We start from the raw sequence: 21,578 nt of genomic DNA on the forward strand, positions 1-21,578 counted from the left end.
TAATAAAACGCAATAAAAAAAAAGTCCCATCAAAACAAAAAATGGTACCTATAAAAACTACAGACTGTGCCTGCAAAAAATGAGCCCTTATACCGCCCTGTACACGGAAAAATTAAGTTATAGCGGACAGAAGATGCCAATTTTAAACATACTAATTTTGGTGCATATAGTTTATAATTTTTTTTAAGTATCAAAATAAAACCTATACCCCAATTGGGTATCCTTGTAACCATATGGACCTACAGAACATAAGGTGTAATTTTTACCAAAAAGTGCACTGTGTAGAAACGGAAGCCCCCAAAAGTTATAAAATGGCGTTAATTTTCTTCAATAAGTGATGTCATTAGAAAGTACAATTGGTGATGCAAAAAAAATAGCCTTTATATGGGTCTGTAGGTGCAAAATTGAAAGAGTTATGATTTTAGAAGGGAAGGCGGAAATAAAACGAATATTTGCCGAGTCCTTCAAGGTTAAAAAATAAAATATATATATATGTTTTAACTTTGCATCAGCTAAGATACAGCCATCATTGGTATTAAGCATGATATAAAGCAAATAGATTCTACTTAAGAGAAAAGCATAGAAGGGGTGCAAACTGTCACCTCGCAGCATATACTGTAGAACACATTTCAAGAAAAGAAAATAAATAAATAAATAAATAAATAAAGCAGGATAGATAACCTTAGTAGGTAACTAAATGCTGATAATACACAAACTGACCTCCATAGGACGAAACTCTACTCTCCAACCTATATCAGAGTTGGGTGGAGGTGGCTTAAACCTCATAGTTTGCCAATTTGTTGACTGAATATTCTGTGGGGGAAAAAAAAAGAAAAAAAAAGGGAAGGATGGATAGGACCATGACATATGATAAAACAGTAGTTTAAGATACTCAATATTTTCAATGCAGTAAGCCTCACCTTGGTTTTGGTTTTACATTTGTCACTAATGGAACTGCTTCCCATTTTGCCTTTTGATTTCTTTACATGGGCAAGTATTCTATACAGGGGGTATAAAACTATTATATAGGCAATAGAAGTGCCAAATTGCTGCAGTACTTTACCTCAAAATGATCTGATTCGTTGGCATCATCTAGATGTATTTTCTCTTCAAACAAGGTCAATGGATCTCTGATAAAAAGATGTGCTATGTGTTGAGCCAAGAGATGATCGATTCCTGTTTTTCGCAACATTAAAGCACAAGAGGATTATAAATGGAATCATGCTGACTGACTAAAAATTAAATATAACTCATGTTGTAGTAAGGAATTTACTAAAATATCACTGACAAATTCACTGAAAACTACAAATACAATGTTTTTAATAAAGCTGAAAATCTTACCCTCTCTTGTTAGCTGACTATAGATGTCCTTATCTATAGTTAAATCAATGTCATTGTACTTTTCACCACACGTTGACAGATAACTGTCTATAGAATCATATCGAGATTTACTGATTCTATATTTATCATTCTTCAGTGGCTGCAGAAAACATAGTACAATGTATAAATTCTACCTCAGCCATAAACATATGTAGAAACAGAAATTAAAGCATTCTGTGATTTAAAAAAGTACCTGTCACCAAATAAACTTTTCTAAACCAACTCCGGCTATGTTCCCTAGCTCCTAACACCCCTCCAGCCCTTAAAAAAATATTTCAGAGCTTTAAAAAAAAACTGTGTTTCATACCTTTCTTTTTGCTCACATAGTGCAATTTCCCAGCAGGAGAAAGAGGGCATTTTCCAGCAGGTATGACATCACTGAAGCCTGCTGGGTGACCACTTCTGCCCTCACATGGTTGCAGTGCTGTGATAAATAGAAGACCTTAGACTGTGCATGTTTCAGTCTGTGTTGCGGTCAGTGAGGCTCTCCTGCAGCTTTCAGTCTGTGCAGCTATCTGTGAGAATCTGTGGAGCTTTCACTTTTCTGTGCAGCTGACAATCAAGCTCAGTGCAGAGAAACCTTTCCTGAGTTTGGACTCCAGCCAGGCCACGAGGAGACCAAACTTACTATTAATTGTGGCAGGGAACAGAACCACCTAGTGGCTGTTTTTTATATTCCATTTTAAACATTTATGTTGATAATCTTAAAAGCAAGTGAATGGGAAAGTGTCTGCTAATTACACAAGGAACACAGCACTAAAAGTTGGTGACAGGTACTCTTTAAAATTAATGCTTCACATGTTGCACAGCCATGTCAACAGTGATCATTCAACCATTAGTTACAGATTGGTGAAGCAGGAGGTAGAAGGCTTCACTCCCCTACTTGTTCAATGCATGGGAATGGCTCCATAGACTACAATGGAGCACTTTAACCATCAATTGCCTGCAAGGCAAGCTGGGGTCAGGGGAGGGGTTTGCATAAAAAAATCTCAACAGATCTCAACTTTTGACATGTCTATGTGAGACATAACTAATGCTTTAAAACTAAAAAGGATAGAAGCATGCAAGAAACATTAAACATACCTCCAAGCCTCTTTCTTCTTTAGTGCGATCATCTACAGAGGCAGATATAACTCCCCAACGACAGTCTATATCAGAGATGTAGCCTCTGTAAAATGGAGCAGCTGCACTTAAAGCCATCTACAAAAGAAAATTTATCTTCATCATGCTCCAAAAAACTAATATTGCTCAGCCTAATAGTTTATATTACTTGCCATACATAAAGCGCAAGTGTCATCACTGAGCCAAAAAATAAAAAATAAAAAAAATAAAAAAAATATAAAAAAAAAATAAAAAAAAAAACACACTGAGTCAGGGGCAGAAAAATATTCAGGGGGTACAGTGTGTGAAAGATTGACATCCTCCATACACTTCAGTCGCTCGTTTACCCATGTTCTGCATGGCACTGCGGCTGCAAGGTAAATCATGTCTTAGCTTTCAGCTTGGACCTTTCCCGGATGGCAGACCTGGATAAGTGGACCCTCACTAAAAATAGTTAATGCGGTACTCCACTGGAAAATGTTATTTTTTATCAACTGATGCCAGAAAGTTAAACAGATTTGTCCATTCCTTCTATCTAAAAATCTTAACGGTACCTTCCAGTACTTATCAGCTGCTGTATGATCCACAGGAAGTTTTTCTTTAATTTCCTTTCTGTATGACCACAATGCTCTATGCCGACACCTCTGTACATGTCAGGAACCGTCCAGAGTAGGAGCAAATCTCCATAGCAAACCTATCCTGGTCTGGACAGTTCCTGACGTGGATAGAGGGGTCTGTGGGGTGTTTGACGACAAAATCCCATTGTAGCTACTTCCCTTCGGAGCCCTCTACTGTGCCCGCCGAACACTTTACATCCACATGAGGCATTTCCTTACTCGAGAGAAATTGGGTTTCAAATTTTTTGGGGGGGCTTTTTCTCCTATTACCACTTGTAAAAAAAAAAAAAACTGGGTCTACAAGGACATGTGAGTGTAAAAAAATCAATATATAATTTATTTGAAATGTCTGTTTTCCTTACAAGCAGAGAGCTTTAAAGTTAGAAAAATGCAACATTTTAAATTTTTTCTGCAAATTTTGGAATTTTTCACCAAGAAATGATACAAGTATCGACAAAAATTTACAATTAACATGAAGTAGAATATGCCCCGAAAAAAACTCTCTCGGAATCAGAATGAAAAGTAAAAGCATCCCAGAGTTATTAATGTTTAAAAAGTGACAGTGGTCAGATGTGCAAAAAAATGGCCGGGTCCTTACGGTGAAAATGGGCTTAAGGGGTTAACTTTCTGGCACCAGTTCATTAAAAAAATAAAAATAAATAAATAAAAAGGCTTCCAGTGGAGTACCCCTTTAACCTCTTAAGGACCCGAGCATTTCAGAGATTGTTTTTTCGTGACATTCTACTTCATGTTAGTGGTAAATTTTTGTCAATACTTCATCAATTCTTGGTGAAAAATTCCAAAATTTTATGAAAAATAAAAAAAATTGGCATTTTTTTTACTTTGAAACTCTGTGCTTATAAGGAAAATGGACAACCAAATAAATTATATATTGATTCACATACAACATTGGGGAGATTTATCAAGAAATGTCTATGTTAGATCAAATTGCCACAATTTTTTTGGTCTATACTTTGACTAGCGTGTCTTATTCATCAATAAAGCGCAGCATAATGATGAATAAGGTGCAGCTCTCATTTAGTGTGAAAAGTTGTCTAACGTACACCTTTTCTAAAAGAGTCAGGTCAACAACCAGAGGCCTGGGTTCTCAATCCGTGGTACACGTATCCATAGGGGTACGCCACGGGTTGAGCATTGGTATGCGAAAGCGCCGACAAATACTGCCCATGCACTGGCAAGTACTTGTCAGCGCATAGCCGGGCAAACCTCCAGCTGTTGCAAAACTACAAATAGCTGATAACTTATACCAGAATATCGGTATACGTTATCGGCTATCTGGCTGGTAACAGCAGGACTTCTGCCAGTTAACCCGTGCGATGACGGCGGAATGCGCGAAGGACCTGCGCAGTTCGCCATCTATAGACTGGATTTTGCGGGAAGGAGTTAAAGGTTGAATTGTGGAAGGTAGAAATAATTCTCACACCTACAGGTAGGTGGTGTAGCTTTGCGCCTAAAAATTTACATTTGCGCACAAAATAGCGACGTTTTACAAAAGTCGCAAATTATAAATACATGACCACTGCATGGTCAAAAAGAAAACGTTCTATGGGTAGGCAAAAAGTAAAACTGTATCAAAAGGCGCATAAAAGTCTCAAAATATGCTTCATGAAATGACCCCATTATAAAAACTGCCCCCCTCAAAATATTCAAAATGACATTAAGAAAGTGTTAGCCTTTAGGTGTTTCACAAGAATATCAGCAAAGTGAAGGAGAAAGTTAAAAATCTCAATTTTTTACACTAACATGTTCTTGTAGACCCAGTTTTTGAATTTTTACAAGGGGTAAAAATGAGACAATGCCCCCTCAAATGTGTAACCCATGGGGAAATACCTCATATGTGTATGTAAAGTGTTCTGTGGGTGCACTAGAGGGCTCAGAAGCGACAATGGGTTTTTGGAGAGTGAATTTTGCTGAAATTGTTTTTGGGGGACATGTAGCATTTAGGATGCCCCTATGGTGCCACAAAAGCAACCCCCCCACACACACACACACACACACACACACACACACACACTAAAATGTAGTTTTTACATAAATTGACAATTTTTACAAGAGGTAATAGAAATAAGAAAATGCACCCCAAAAGTTCTAACCCCATTTCTTCCGAGTATGGAAATACCCCATGTGTGGACATAAAATGCTCTGTGGGTGCACTACCATGCTCAGAAGAGGAGTCACATTTGCTTTTGGAAAGCACATTTTGTCGAAATAGTTTTTTTTTTTTTTTTGAGGGGGGGGGGGGGGGGGGGCGCACGTCACATTTAGGAAGCCCCTATGGTGCCAGAACAGCAAAAAAAGGCCCACATGGCATTCTATTTGGGAAGCAACACCCCTCAAGAAACTTAAGGGGTACAGTGAGCCTTTACACCCCACAGTAGTGTAGAGGAAATTTGTAAAATTTGGATGTGAAAATTTTCTCAACAAAATGCTTGTGTTGCCCAAATTTCTCATTTTTGCAAGGGGTAAAAGGAGAAAAAGCCTCCCAAAGTGTTTAACCCCATTTCTTCTGAGTATGAAAATACCCCATATGTGGATGTACAGTGCTCTGCGGGCGAACTACAATGCTCAGAAGAGAAAGAGCGCCATTGAGCTTTTGGAGAGAGAATTTGTCTGTAATGGAAGACTGGGACCATGTGCGTTTACAAAGCCCCCATGCTACCAGAACAATGGACCCCCCACGTGACCCTATTTTGGCACCATGGCCTTCAATTCCAGACACATTCTCTCTCCAAAAGCCCAATGGTGCTCCTTCTCCTCTGAGCTCTGTAGTGTGCCCGCAGAGCACTTAGCCACCACATATGGGGTATTTATATATTCAGAAGAAATGGTGTCACAATTTAAGTTATTTCTCCTATTACCCCTTGTGACAATGAAAAATTTGGGATAACACCAGCATTTGTGAAAAAATTGAATTTAAAATAAATTGCGTTTAGTTATGCGCCCGCAGAGCATTCTACATCCACATATGGGGTATTTCCGTACTCAGGAAAAATTAAGTTAAAAATTTTGTTTTGTTTTCCCCCCCTTTTACCGCATGTGAAAATGAAAAAGGATGGGGCAACACCAGCATGTTCAGGTAAAAAATAATTCAAAAATTTTTTTTATTTTTTTTTAACATGCTGGACTAGACCCCAACTTTACCCTTTTCATAAGGGGTAAAAGGAGAAAAAGCCCCCCATAATTTGTTGTTAGGCAATTTCTACAGAGATACCCCATATGGGGCCCTAAACTGTTGCCTTGAAATAAGACAGGGCTCTGAAGTGGGAGCACCATGCACATTTGAGGCCTAAATTAGGGATTTGCATGGGACAGACCCGGATGCAAGAATTACACTTGACATACCAAAATGACTATGGCAGTGTTTCCCAAACAGTGCCTCCAGCTGTTGAAGAACTCCCTGCATGCCTGGACAGTCGATGGCAATGGTTTGAGGTAACTGTGTAGGTGTATATGTAGTGTTTTATTTTATTTAGTGTAGGGCTAGTGTAGTGTTTTTAAAGGTAACATTCAAACAGGCGAGGGTTCACAGAGTTTCCCGCTGGGAGTTTGAGCTGAAGCGGAACATTTGCTGCATCTCAAACTTGCAGCAAGAAACTCACTGTAAACCCCCACCCGTGTGAATGTACCCTGTAAACATTCAGCTGCTGCAAAACTACAACTCCCAGCATGCCCTTTGGCTGCCCGTGCAAGTTGGGGGTTGTAGTTATGCAACAGCTGGAGGCGCACTGGTTGCAAAACAGTTTGCTACTTAACTCAGTGTTTCTCAACCAGTGTGCCTCCAGCTGTTGCAAAACTACAACTCCCAGCAAGCCCAGACAGCCGAAGGGCATGTTGGGAGTTGTAGTTCTGCAACAACTGGAGGAGAACAGTTTGGAGACCACTGCTGCTTCTAGGAGTTTCAAAACTTCAACTCCCAGCATGCCCAGACAGTCCAGGAATGCTAGGAGTTTTAGTTCTGTAACATTTGGCCCTTCAGATGTTGCCAAACTACAGCATGCCTGGACGGTCTCGGAAAGCTCCGAATTTTAGTTTTGCAACATCTGGAGCGCAATTTTTTTTTAGATTTCTATGTTTTGTGTGTTTAAAAAAGCTGCCACTAGGTGTCTCCATACTTGTCCAGAGCACATTTTCCCTCCATCTTTTGCACAGACTTTGGACTCCTGCTGGCCTGGCAGAAGGCCAAAAACAGGAAATGCTGAGGGGTGTGTGCAGCTTTAGTCAATCATAGCTAATCTCACACTGAACTGCTCTGGGCTGTGTGTACCAGAGCGAGGGAGGAAGTTCTCCCCTGTATGGCTTCAGATGATGTCACGCCTGCTGGGTAATGCCCATTCCCAGTCTGAATCTGACAGACTGCGCAATAGAGCAGAGCAGACCGAGCAATATCAAGTAGAAAAGTAAAAATAAAGGCAGGGGGTGGTTTATCATGATGGGGCAGTGAACTGGGAGGATTATAAAATTTAACAAGATCATGAGAGGTACTTTAAGTAGAACTGTGGGTTTTGGCCCTGGCTTCATGTCATGTCTCTTCAATATAAGGGGGGGGGGGGGTCTGCCTCCTGTATTTACACTCCAGCGTGGTACCCACCAAGGGTGTGCTTTGTGCCTATTACTCTGGTCATCTTGCCCTTGGCCACAATAATTCGGTCTTCCCCATTCGTGGTAGGGTTTAAGTATTGAGAGTCAGGGTCATTAGCTGTAAGCCTGTGGTTACATCACTGGACTCCACTGGAGTCATCTCATGCTTCTATAGGGATTTACTTGATAGTATTTGAAATACCCACTCACGGTCCATGAAAAACTGACTTAAGTGTGTCTACTGATCAGAGGGAGGCTGCCCTGTTTTACACCCTCTGCTCTCACTGTCTGAAGCTGGTTATTGTCTTATTTGTTTTGACTTCATAGGGGTATATAAAACCTGGGTACCTTTACACAGAATTGATCTGCATTCTGTCTATGCCCCAGATGCTGGCATTCAGATGCTACCTTACTCCATTTGATCTAGTATTGTCCCCTTTTATTTTGGCAGGAGGTGCTAGCCATTATTTTTAGACTCTCTGGCATGCCTAAGTGCCATGTTTTAGGCTTTCTTGTCTGTTCTGAAGAACAGGCACATAAGCATATTGCTCAGTACTGGATTAGTCCTACTCCCAACAATTACAGAGTTTTCTTTTTCTTCTAAATACCGTATATACTCGAGTATAAGCAGAGTTTTTCAGTACGATTTTTCATGCTGAAAACACCCCCCCCCCTCGGCTTATACTCGAGTGAACTCTCCACCTGCAGTGGTCTTCAACCTGCCGACCTCCAGAGGTTTCAAAACTACAACTCCCAGCAAGCCCGGGCAGCCATCGGCTGACCAGGCTTGCTGGGAGTTGTAGTTTTGAAACCTCCGAAGGTCCGCAGGTTGAAGACCACTGCGGCCTTCGACATCATCCAGCCCCCTCTCACCCCCCTTTAGTTCTGTACAGTACTCCCCTCCGCTCGGCGCTGGTCTGGTGCTGCAGGACTGTCCGGTGGGGAGGTCGTCCGTTGGGATAGTGGTTCCGGGCTGCTATCTTCACCGGGGAGGCCTCTTCTAAGCGCTTCGGGCCCGGCCCCGGAATAGTCACGTTGCCTTGACGACAACGCAGAGGTACGTTCATTGCCAACGTACTTCTGCGTCATTGTCAAGGCAACGCCTCTATTCCGGGCCGGAAGCGCGGAGAAGAGGCGCCCCCGGTGAAGATAGCAGCCCGGAACCACTATCCCACCGGACGACCTCCTAACCGGACAGTCCTGCAGCACCGGACCAGCGCCGAGCGGAGGTGAGTACTGTACAGAACTAAAGGGGGGTGAGAGGGGGCTGGATGATGTCGAAGGCCGCAGTGGTCTTCAACCTGCGGACCTCCGGAGGTTTCAAAACTACAACTCCCAGCAAGCCCGGACAGCCGATGGCTGCCCGGGCTTGCTGGGAGTTGTAGTTTTGAAACCTCTGGAGGTCCGCAGGTTGAAGACCACTGAGGGCGGATGATGAGAAGAGGATGATGAAGGGGGGGGGGGGATGACGACAAGGGGATGATGAAGGGGGGTGGGGATGATGACAAGGGGATGATGACAGGTGATGATGATGAGGGTCTGGATGATGACAGGCGGTGATGATGATGAGGATGTTAATGACGGGTCTGGATGATGACAGGGAGGGGGGGGGGCGAGATGATGTATTTCCCACCCTAGGCTTATACTCGAGTCAATAACTCAATAATTTTCCTGCGATTTTGGGTTGAAATTAGGGGTCTCGGCTTATACTCGGGTCGGCTTATACTCGAGTATATACGGTAGATGCAATTCTTAAGACAAAAACTTTAGTATGCGTAGGGTCCCTGGTTCTGAGGTTTCCATTAAGGTGTCTCACAATCCTAGTTCGTGCTCCTTGGATGATGGCTCCATTGTATGAAAAATTGTGAAAGACACCAATAAAAAGTAAAAAAATAAAAAAAATAAAAAGTTTACAAAATCTATATATATCCACACACACAGACACACATTTAGTAAAACAGAAAAAATGTACACTTACCACAATGGGGCATATTGTTGCTAGCTGGTCATAAAGATACCTGGCTTCTGAAATACTGCAAGCCTGGAAAGTTACCTATTGCAAGGAACAGAAACCCCACATATAATCAACTTTTTAAATAGAAATGAAAATCTGAGACCATGCGTCGCATACCTGGAGACAGCAGTTTCCCATCCCAAAACCCATGGCATCCATGTATACATGATCAGGCAGGGCTGCCTTTGCTCCATCACCAGGATCATTTGAAAATCTTTCAATAAATGGAGAGGGAGTATTTCTGTCTTTAAAAACTAAAAGCAGTAATACAAAAACCATTATTTCCACCCTGTTATATTTCTAACAGAATGACAAGCATAACCATAAAGCATACTCACTACGAACATTAATGGCTACTTTTTCCCCACGTCTGTGTCGAATATTTCTTGTTAAAGTACTATGCAAAAACAGAAAAGCCATGTGTAAGACTGAAACTAAGCATTAAGACATTACATTGACATGCAAGTTTAAAAGGGGTGGTAGAACATAGTTTAAAAGGGGTACTCTGGTTGAATTATTTTTATTCAACTGGTGCCAGAAAGTTAAACATTTGTAAATGACTTCTATTAAAAATTCTTAATCCTTCCAGTACTTAGTGTCTGTACACTACAGAGGAAATTCTTTTCTTTTTGGATTTCTTTTCTGTCACGAACACAGTGCTCTCTGCTGACACCTCTGTCCATGTAAGGAAATGTCCAGAGCAGCACATGTTTGCTATGGGGATTTTCTCCTGCTCTGGACAGTTCCTGACAAGGACATAAGTGTAAGCAGAGAGCACTGTTTGTGACAAAAGAAATCCAAAAAGAAAAGCATTTCCTCTGTAGTATACAAATATTAAGAAGTACTGTAAGGATTAAGTTTTTTTTTTTGGTATTAAAGTTTTTTTGAAGTTTGCAAGTTAAACAATGCAAGATAAACAAGTCATCCAGGAATGTGAGACAATACAGGTTACGCAAACAATATGCAAATATGTTACTTGCAAGGTAAATAGGCAAGTTCCTCAGGACACATTATGAATGAGGTATGCCTACAGAACAGTATATCATGACTCTTGTTAACGCTCAGAAGGAAGGCAGGTATTAACATCTGTGTCTCTGAAACAACATAAGGCAATAGAATAACCAATATCTAACTACTACAGATCCCCTTTCGGAATCTGCAGCCAACATAGGCATGTAAAGTATGAAGAAACTGTAGGAACAGTAATGCATAAATTCGGGGGTGAGGGGGCGGGAAGAAGGGGGGAGAAGAAGTGTAGAAGAGGGAAAGAAAGTACGAGAGGGGGAGAGGAAGAAGAGGAGAGGGGATCGAAAGAAAGAGGGAAACGAGAGAGAAGGAGAATTACCAGACAAGAGGGCTAGTGCAGAGAGCCATGTCTACAGGTAGTATGCTGCAATCACAGTACTAGCAGGCGAACTGACCTTCAGGAGAGAGGATTGAGATTTTTTTTTAATAGAAGTAATTTACAATTCTGTTTAACTTTCTGGCATCCATTGATTTAAAAAAAAAAAAAAAAAAAAAAAACCTTAAAACACCAGAGTACCCCTTTAACCCTTTAAGGACGCAGGGTTTTTCCTCCTTACCTTTTTAAAATCATAACCCTTTAAATTTTGCACCTAAAAATCCATATGATGGCTTATGTTTTGCGCCACTAATTCTACTTTGCAGTGACCCAAAAATCTACGGTGAAACGGGAATAAAAAAAAATCATTGTGCGACGAAAATGGCATCTTATCTTTATTCTGTAGGTCCATACGATTAAAATGATATCCTACTTATATAGGTTTGCTTTTGTCGTACTGTAAAAAATCATAACTACATACAGAAACATTTATAGGTTTAAAATTGTCATCTTACGCCTATAACTTTATTTTACCGCGTATGGGGCAGTATGAGGACTCATTTTTTGTGCCATTATCGTAAGTTTTTAGCGGTATCATTTTTTGTATTGATCTGACTTTTTGGTTGCATTTTATTCATTTTTCATATTATAAAGTGACCAAAAATATTTTATTTTGGAATTTGGAATTTTTTTGCGCGTACGCCATTGACTGTACGGTTTAATTATATATTTTTATAGTTCGGACAGTTCTGCACACGGCGAAAACACATTTATATTTATTTACATGGGAAAAGGGGGGTGATTTGGACTCATTAGGGAAAGGGTTAACCTCTTAAGGACCCAAGACATATGGGTACGTCCTGGGTCCCGGTACTGCCATATAACGCGGGGTCACACGGTGACCCTGCATCATATCGCGGCGGGCCCGGCATCATAGTGAAGCCGGGACCCGCCTCTAATAGCGTGCGGCACTGATCTCGGTGCCGCGCACTATTAACCCTTTAGCCGTGCTCTCAAAGCGGAGCTGCGCGGCTGAAAACGATAGTGAAAGTTGCCGGTTAGCTCAGGGAGCTGTTCGGGATCACCGCGGTATAATCACGGCATCCCGAACAGCTGTAGCACAGGAGGAAGGTCTCTTACCTTCCTTCCTGCAGTCTGATCGCCGATTGAATGCTTCAAGCCTTAGATCCAGGCTTGAGCATTCAATCGCCGAAAACACTGATTGATCCATTCCTATGGAGATGCATCAGTGTTAAAGATCAGTAAATGCAATGTTATAGCGCCCCTATAGGAGCTATAATATTGCATAAAAGTGTAAAAAAAAAAAATCATTTTTTCAATTATCCCTTCCCCTAATAAAAGTTTGAATCAGCCGGCATTTCCAAGAATAAAAAAAAAACTGTAAATAAAATAAACATATGTGGTATCGCCGCGTGCGGAATTATAAAAATATACCACTTTTTAAACCGCACGTTCAATGGCGTACGCGCAAAAAAATACCAAAGTAGCGCATTTTTAATCACTTTTTATACCACATAAGTGTATAAAAAGTGATCAAAAAGTCTGATCAGGACAAAAATGGTACCGCTAAAAACTTCAGATCACGGCGCAAAAAATGAGCCCTCATAGCGCCCTGAACACAAAAATAAAAAAAGTTATAGGGGTCAGAAGATGACCTTTTTAAACGTATAAATTTTCCCACATATATTCATGATTTTTTTCTGAAGTGATACAAAATCAAACCTATATAAGGAGGGTATCATTTTAACCGTATGGACCTACAGAAGAAAAGGTATAATTTTTGCCGAAAAATGTACTGCGTAAAAACGGAAGCCCCCAAAACTTACAAAATAGTGTTTTTTCATCAATTTTGTCGCACATTGATTTTCTTCCCCGTTTCACTGTAGATTTTTGGGTAAATTGACTAATGTCATTACAAAGTAGAATTAGTGATGCAAAAAATAAGCCATCATATAGAATTTTAGGTGAAAATTTTAAAGAGTTATTTTTTAAAGTTAAGGAGGAAAAATTGAAAGTGAAAAAACAGAAAAAGCCCGGGTCCTTGAGGTCCTTTTTTTTGCAGTGTTCTAGCTCCCATAGGGTGCTATAACACTGAACACACTGATCTTATACACTGTTCACTGCAAAGCCATAGCTTTGCACTGATCAGTTTTATCGGCGGTCGATTGCTCAAGCCTGCAGTTCAGGCTTGGAGCAATCAATCGCCGAAGGGACACGCCGGAGGAAGATAAGAGGACCTCCGCTTGTGTCCCAGCTGATCAGGACACCGCATTTTCACTGCGGTGGTCCCAATCAGCCCCACTGAGCAGCCAGGCAGCTTTCACTTTCGTTTCAGACGCGGTGTTCAACTTTGAACGCCGCGTCTAAAGGGTTAATAGCGCGCGGCACCGCGATTGCTGCCGCGCGCTATTAGGGACCGACCCAATATGACGTGGGGTCACCGCGTTAAATCGCGGGAGCCGGACAAGGACGTAAATATACGTCCTTGGTCGTTAAGGGGTTAACCCCTTCATGACCCAGCCAGTTTTTCAAATCTGACATGTGCCTCTATGTGGTAATAACTAGAATGTTTTTACTGGGCAATGCAATTTTGAGATTTGCATTTTTCTAGATTGCAAATTATCTACTTGTAAGAGAAATAGTTAAGCCAAGTGTAGTTAATTCACATCTACAATAGGTCTTCATGTTTGCATCATTTGTTTTACAATTCTTTTACTTTTTTAGGGCATTAGAAGGCTTAGAATATGAGCATTTTCACGGTAATTTCAAAACAACATTCTTTTAGTGACCACTTCAATTATGAAGTGGATTTGAGGGGCCTGTATTCTTGAAACCCCACAAAAAAAAACCCACCTCCTTTAAAAAACGGCACCCTTCAAAGCATTCAGAATGAATTTATTAACCCTTTAGGTTGTTCACATGAACAAAGTGAAGGGACATTTTTAAATTTAACATTTTAGCATTTATCTTGTTTCAATTTTTTTTTTCGGTGACATGAAAGGTAAAAAAAAAATTATATAAAAAAAAAAATGTGTATGTATTACCCATATTCTAAAGATTTTAGAAATCTTATGTCATTCTAGTGTGCTCACTGACATGGTGCAGCAGTGAATTTTGACACCTTTTTCTTGGATATTTCGCAGTGCCCACTGTGGTACCTGTACAGTGGAAAAAAAACACCCAAGTGACCCCATTTTGGAAACTATACCCCTCAGAATTTGGGGGGGGGGGTTAGTGAGCATTTTGATCTCACTCACAGGTGACTGAGGACTGTTTTTAACATTAGGCCATGAAACTAGTATTTGTAATTTTTATGCAGAAATTGCACATTTAGCACAAGTTGGCTCATTTTTACAAGGAACACAAGAATAATAGCACCCCATACTGTTATTCAACTTCTCCTGAACACGCCAGTACCCCATTTGGGTCAAATTATCTTCTGACTGGGCAGACAGTAGGGCTCAGGAGAGAGAGCACCAAGCCCATGTTCAGGTCTACTCAAGTCAAATTTATTGCATTGTGCTTTATTTGCAGAGGCTTAGAGGTGTAAAAATTGTGGAAACCGCAGAGACATGACCCCATTTTAGAATCTGCACCCCTCAAGGAATTCATAAAAAGGGGAAATTGAGCATTTTGTTCCAGAGGAATTCCAAAAGCTAATGCTCTTCTTAGGGATTGTGCAAAAGAAAAATTGTGATAGTGTCACAGATATGCCATGTAAGTGCCAAATAAGTTGTGCTTAGCAGCTTACAGATTTTGCTGGAATGGTTATGGGGTATAATGAAAAAAATTTGCACCACGCTCTACCGCACAATTTGCTGGAGTGGTTTTGGGGTAAAATTAAGCTGATTAACAGAATGGGTTATGGGTGCCAAATGGAGGTTGGACTTTAGATGTAGGGGATGTACAGAAACTGCAGAGAATGGGGATAAAAAGGTGATAATGGGGTTAATAAAAAGATAAATTTAGTGATTTGTGGAACTTTTTGAAACAATCTTATGCACAGGCCAGGGTTATCAGGGCAAGTTTCATAGTGTAAAGTGGTTTCCTTTCTGATGCCTTTTTTGTAGCAGACTCTACATCTCTTCTGGGTCCTTCCCTTTTTTCCGCTAGAGGGGATAACATTGGGAAAATGTTGGCCAGGTACAATATGCTTGTACCCCACTGATTAGGTACTGGGGCGCTCCTCTTGGTGTCCAAAAATGAGGGCCTTAATTTCTTGAATGTCAAGAAATATCCCTGTCCCACCTGCATTACGTGATAGCATGTATGCTTTGTACAGTGCAATCTGCACCACAAGCTTTTTGTACCAGGCCTTAGTTTTTCTCATGGCACTGTACAGTTTGAGGACTTTATCAGATAAGTCCACCCCTCCCATGTATTTGTTGTAATCCAGAATGCAATCTGGCTTGGAAATCTGGGAACTTGTGCCTCGTACAGGGACAGTGGTGGAGCCGCTGCCATGGATGGATGTCAATATAAGGACATCTCTTTTGTCTTTATATTTTAGCAGCAAGAGGTTGTTGCTGCAAAGTGCCCTGCTCTTGCCTCTTGGCAGTGGTTGCACAGTGTGGGGAGGCCTCACTGGTTCTTGCATACAGAGCCACAGGCGACAGTAGCCCAGGCAGCCAGGCACTGAAAGAGGCAGACTTTAATAAAAAAGTTGTCCATGTAAAAGGTGATACCCTTTGTCTAAAAGTGGGAACACCATGTCCCAGACAATTTTTCCACTTAATTTTTCAATAATGCTGTCTTTCCCTTCATACACTCTAAATTTATGAGTGTACCCCAAGAAGCTTTCACACAGCTTGTACAATTTAATTCCATACCTGGTCCTCTTATTGGGCAGGTACTGATTGAATTTATGCCGGCCTTTGAAGTGGATTAGAGATTCAACCACACAAATGTCCTTTTCTGGGATGTATGACTCTGAAAACTTGGCATTAAAATGGTCAATTATTGGCCGTAGTTTATAGAGGCGATCAAAAGAGGGGTCATTTGGGGGTGGGCATTGGGTATTATTGTAATGTAGCAATTTGAGGATTACCTCAAATCTTTTGCGGAGCATAGTGTTTCTGTACAATGGGGTATGGTACAATATGTCCGAACTCCAATGCTGCCTCGTTTCTTGTTTTTTCACTATGCCCATGTAGAGAACAAGGCCCAAACAGTTTGAATATGATGAAGTGGGGTTCTGGGCCAAAAATTGTTGGGCATATAAATTGGTCTTTTTTTTTTTTTTTTTATTATAATCAATTTCAGTAAGGCCATCTGTATTGAACTGGATTCCTGAGCTGGCCACAAACTTAGGAATCTGGGCCTCAATTTTCTGGGACAGGGGTCCACACAGGGTCACTTGGTTCAGGTGTTGGCTCAGGCAGTGTCCTGCGACACCTTTGTCGCGGTTCCTCATAACTACTGTAGAAGGATGAGGAGGAGGACAGCAAGAAGAATGGAGCGTATTCCTCTTCTGCATCACTGGCTGTCTCTGTATCAGAGGCAAGAATGTCATAAGCCTCTTCTACCGTGAACCCCCTTTGCGATGAGCATTTTGGTCGGGACATTTTGTGTTTCAAATTTGGGGAGAGGTGTATGTTGTGACTTAACACGGAGGTTTCCGGGAAACTAGATTTATTCACGTTTCGACGAAACCCCCCCCCCGGATCCTGACAAGATGGCTGGTTATCAGTGATAACCACCATCTTACCTGGCGCAATGCTGTACTGTCAGCAGTGGCCGGTATGTACATCAGAGGTCGGGAAAACCTTTCTGTCCATGACGTACATGTCTCAAGTGCCATATTTTGCTGATTATTTTCTGCAGCTGATTACAGGTTTATTTACTCACATGATCCCAAAAACCTGACTAATTCTCCATTTTACTCAGAAAAAGCAAAGATGGGGCGTGACCACAGGGGAAAGGAGATATGGCCACTGACAGTTTCATGAAAATCCCAACAAATGTACTAATGTCCCCACAAAAATGTGGTGGATTTGAACGCTAAGTGGTTAAAAAACAGTTTTTTTAAGGACAAAGGGTGAATAGGTATGCCTTTGCGTTTCGGTACCTGAAAGCTCTGGTCCCGTAACCGGTGTTTAAAGCATGCTCACGGGCAGAACGTGCTTCAAATCCAGTGGGTCCCGACTGCCATCAGCAGCCATGACCTAGGGTTAATGGCAGGCATCAGCGATCGGGCCGATGCCTGGCATTAACCTTTTAGACGCCACAATCAAAAGGTGAACACGGCATCTAATATGTGTTGTCCCGATCAGCTTAGAGGAAGGTGGGAAGCCCTTAACTACCTCCTCGCCTTCTGATCGAGATACTCTGCTGTCCCCAGCCTTGGCATGCTGGAGCAGCAGAGCACCGATAACCGTGCTCAAAGCAGAGCCAAAAGCTCAGAAACAGTAAAATGGGTATTTTTAAAAATAAAATTACATAATGAACAAAAAACCCAAACATATGTGGCATCGCCATGTGCGTAAAATGTCCAAACTATAAAAATATAAGCTTAGTTAAACCGCACGGACAATGGCATACACAAAACATAGCAAAGGCACAGAATATTTTTACAGAAAGCCCCCCCAAATGTTCCAAAATGTCATAAAATATATAATATATTTATATATTTTATGACATTTTGTAACATTTGGGGGGCTTTCCGTAAAAATATTCTGTAGGTCCATATGATTAGAAGGATGCCCAAATTATGTAGGTTTTAGAGAGTATAAGGGCTTTTTTTGCCGCAGATTAGGTTATAAAAGAAGTGATGTCATTACAAAGTACAATTTGTGAAGCAAAAAAGAGCTATGATTTTTAGAAGGGGAGGAGAAAAAAAAACGAAAAAGCAAAAAACTAAAAAGGCCACAATGGGCTTCGTCCTTATGTGTTATTTAAAAACTACAGAGAAAGTTACTTAAACCACACTCCACTTTTAGTAAATCCATGCCAATAACTTTAATGGGTAGATATAATATAAATATAATTATAAATATAATATAATTATAAATATAATATAATATAAATATATGAATATGCAAAGCAGCTCATTACATCACCTTTTCAGGTAATGTTCCCTGGTATCAGCTTAGCTCCTGTTAAGGAATATAAAAAGCTGATCGCGATTTTATGCCAAGCCAGACTACTCCCCAAAAGGGAAGCCAGATCACCCTGCTCTGTACTGACGAGTGACACAAACCACAAAACAGCTTTCTGCAGATGGGTAGAAACTTCCCTTTTGGGGATTAATCTGGCTTGGGATAAAATCCTGATCAGTTTTTTAATATTCCTTAACAGGAGCTAAGCTGATACCAGGGAACATTACCTGAAAAGGTGATTTAATGAGCTGCTTTGCATATTTCCCTACCCAGAATGCCCGCAGAGTGCTTAATGGCAATATATATAATATATATACACATACACACACTTATACAGCTGCAAATACGCAGCAAAATATGGCACGCGTGACCCTACCCTAAAACAGGACTGGAGAGTATACGTTTAGCCAAGTCTGGCCACATTCACAGGTGAAATCATTTCTTCCAACCTTTACAGTGTTTATATTTCTAGGAGAATACTTCTTGCTTTCATATAGCTACATGTCTAGATCTAATGCTATACACACATACATTATATACATCTATTATATACACACACACACACACACACACACACACACACATACATACATACACACCCCACACAATAAAACGGAGTTTAATATTGCTCAACAGTACAAAAGGTTATTTAACCTAAATATACCTAAAACGAGGATGTTTGTTAATCGCCTCATCTGGAAAGAAGAGAGACTTGGAGGCTCCATGTTCCATAGGAGTTGGTTGAAATTCTGGCAATGTGAATCCAGGACATCCCAATCTAAAAACATACAGATGCTAAAAACATTAGTAACACATCAGCTGCTCTCATTTTGTAAAATAGAAATTAGTAACCAGGGTTGCAGTTTAAGAACAGGAAGATTAATTTAAAAAAATAAAATAAAGACTACAGAGCTAAGCTGAGAAAATGTAATATAATAAAATATATTTATTACACACACACACACACACACACACACACACACACACACACACACACTTCAAAACTCACTTTCCAAAGACAATAATAGATGTCCCCTTTATACCCTCTCTATACAGAGTGCTGGGTATTTCATGCAAACCTAGTGTGGCATCAAAGTTTATGGGCCAGTGTCCAAACACTGTACCCTACATCTACAAGGTACTGGGGAGAGCCCATGGGTATATGCTGCTGCCACTAGGCAACAAGAAGAAAGTCTGCCCCTCCCAGCAGGGTATACCTCGCCTACAGACTGAGCTGTCAGTTTAGTCCCAAAGCAGTAGGAGGAGAGGACCGAAAAAGAAAAAACAGCAACTGTCCCAGGAAACCACAAAAAAAAAAAATTTAAAAAAAAAAAAAGCAACCCTCAGACAGTTAACCGAACCAAGGACACCAGAACAAATGGGTGGGTGCCATGTCCCCCAATGGATCCGCCAAGATTGATTTTACGTTAAGCAAAAAAAAAAAAAATATATATATAATCTACTTTTCTCGTTGTGCTCCCTTGGGGGGACAGACCGTGGGATGTACCAAGGCAGTCCCTGGGGTGGGAGAGAACCCAAGCAACACAGGTGGAAGGCAGGGCCACAGCTGCCTTCAACACCTTGCAACCCAAACCAGCGTCAGACACAAAAGGTGTGCACCTTGTAAAATTTTGTCATAAAGTGTACATGGACAACCAGGTGGCCACCTTATAGACTTGCAAGGTTGAATCCCTGTTGTGGAGAGTCCAGGAGGCCCCGACAGAACGAGCTGAGAGCCGGAAAGGCGGAGTCTTCCTTTGCAGCAGTAAGCTTCCAAGATGGCAGAATGGATCCACCACAAAATGGTTGCCTTCGAAGCAGGAAATCCCTTACGACGACCCTCCATAAGCACAAAGAAAGAGTCACACTGGCAAAAGGATGAATTGACTGAAAGGTAAATCCGAACTGCCCGTACCACGTGAAGACCATGAAGCAACTGTTCCCTGGGATGGGACGGAGCTGGTCTAAAGGACGGGACGACAGCCTATGGCTCTGCAGCTGACCCAAACCAAAACTACAACTCCCAGCATGTTGTTATGGTGGAACATGTTGGAAGTTGCAGTTTTGGTTCGGGCGTGTTTTCATGCATCCGTGGGGCTCTTGGTTGGCGGGCGAGTATGAAGGGGCAGGATTCTGGTGGTGAAATTCAGTGCGGGTGGCTAGAAGCCACAAAAAAAAAAAAAAAAAATTTGCACAACTGGCAGCAGCAGTTGTGCGGGGCCGCATGAACTCTTTTCACCCCAATAAAGTCTCCTTCACACAAAGAAATCCTCACCGTGCAGTCTGTCCTCCTTCACACATAGCAGTCATTATGGAGGTGAGGAACTGTGCAAGGACGTCCTCTCTTCCCCCCCCCCACTCTGATTTTCCCGTGCAAACTTGCAACCTCCCTGTGGTAGATTAGATCCTGGAGACAGAGCAGGGGGAGGGGATGGAGCTGTGTGCGGGGGATGGAGCTGTGTACCCCCTGCTTCTTGTGTAATGTAGAGCGGGGGGTGTGAAGTGAGATTTCCGAACCCAAGGGGTGGTCTTTCCCTGCTAGCCCGACACAGGGCTAAATCTATGAAAAAGTCACCTGCCCGGCGCCCAGAACTACTTGTCCCGGGCGATAGGATTTCCACATGCCTGGACCTCAATGAGGAAGGCAACCTCTCACTTTAAGCATTAATAACTTTGTGATGCTTTTACCTTTCATTCTTATTCAGAGATTGTTTTTCCATGACATTCTACTTTGTTAGTGGTAACATTTTGTCGATACTTGCATAATTTCTTGGAGAAAAATTCCAAAATTTGATGGGAAAAAAAAAAAAAAAAAATATAGAAAATTTTGAATTTTTCTAACGTTGAAGCTCTTTGCTTTTAAAGGAAAGTAGACATTCCATATAAATTTTATTTTGATTCACAATTACATTATTTCTACTTTATGTTGGCATCATAAAGTTGACATGTTTTTACTTTTGGAAGACATCAGAGGGCTTCAAAGTATAGCAGCAATTTTCACATTTTTGACAAAATTTTCTAAATCGGAATTTTTCATGGACCAGTTCAGGTTTGAAGTGGATTGGATGAAGGGCCTTCATATTAGAAATACCTCAAATTACCCAATTATTAACACTGCACCCCTCAAAGTATCCAAAATGACATTCAGTAAGTGTGTTAACCCTTTAGGTGATTCACAGGAATAGCATAGCAGCAAAGTGAAGGAGAAAACTCAATCTTCATTTTTTTTACATTTGCATGTTCTTGTAGACCCAGCTTTTGAATTTTTACAAGAGGTAAAAGGAGAAAAATCCTCAAAATTTATAACCTAATTTCTCTCGAGTAAGGAAATACCTCATATGTGTATGTCAAGTGTCTGGTGGGCGCAGTAGAGGGCTCAGAAGGGTAGGAGCAACAATGGGATGAGA

The 21,578-nt window shown here is 41.2% G+C and overlaps 1 protein-coding gene across 2 annotated transcripts in view; it reads right to left on the minus strand.

Moving 5' to 3' along the window:
• GCLC (glutamate-cysteine ligase catalytic subunit) overlaps nt 1-21,578 on the minus strand; it is a 68,083-nt gene that overhangs the window by 14,529 nt on the left and 31,976 nt on the right. For both annotated transcript variants that reach the window (XM_056565734.1, XM_056565735.1), the window contains exons 4-11: nt 18,836-18,949; nt 10,050-10,108; nt 9,829-9,965; nt 9,676-9,750; nt 2,464-2,580; nt 1,342-1,480; nt 1,064-1,176; nt 721-813 (exon numbers count right to left, since the gene is read on the minus strand). In XM_056565734.1, coding sequence (XP_056421709.1) covers nt 721-813; nt 1,064-1,176; nt 1,342-1,480; nt 2,464-2,580; nt 9,676-9,750; nt 9,829-9,965; nt 10,050-10,108; nt 18,836-18,949 — 847 coding nt within the window. The remainder of the gene's footprint in view (nt 1-720; nt 814-1,063; nt 1,177-1,341; nt 1,481-2,463; nt 2,581-9,675; nt 9,751-9,828; nt 9,966-10,049; nt 10,109-18,835; nt 18,950-21,578) is intronic.

This window comes from Hyla sarda, chromosome 3, assembly GCF_029499605.1.
Source record: "Hyla sarda isolate aHylSar1 chromosome 3, aHylSar1.hap1, whole genome shotgun sequence".
In the NCBI taxonomy this organism is placed as follows: Eukaryota; Metazoa; Chordata; class Amphibia; order Anura; family Hylidae; genus Hyla; species Hyla sarda.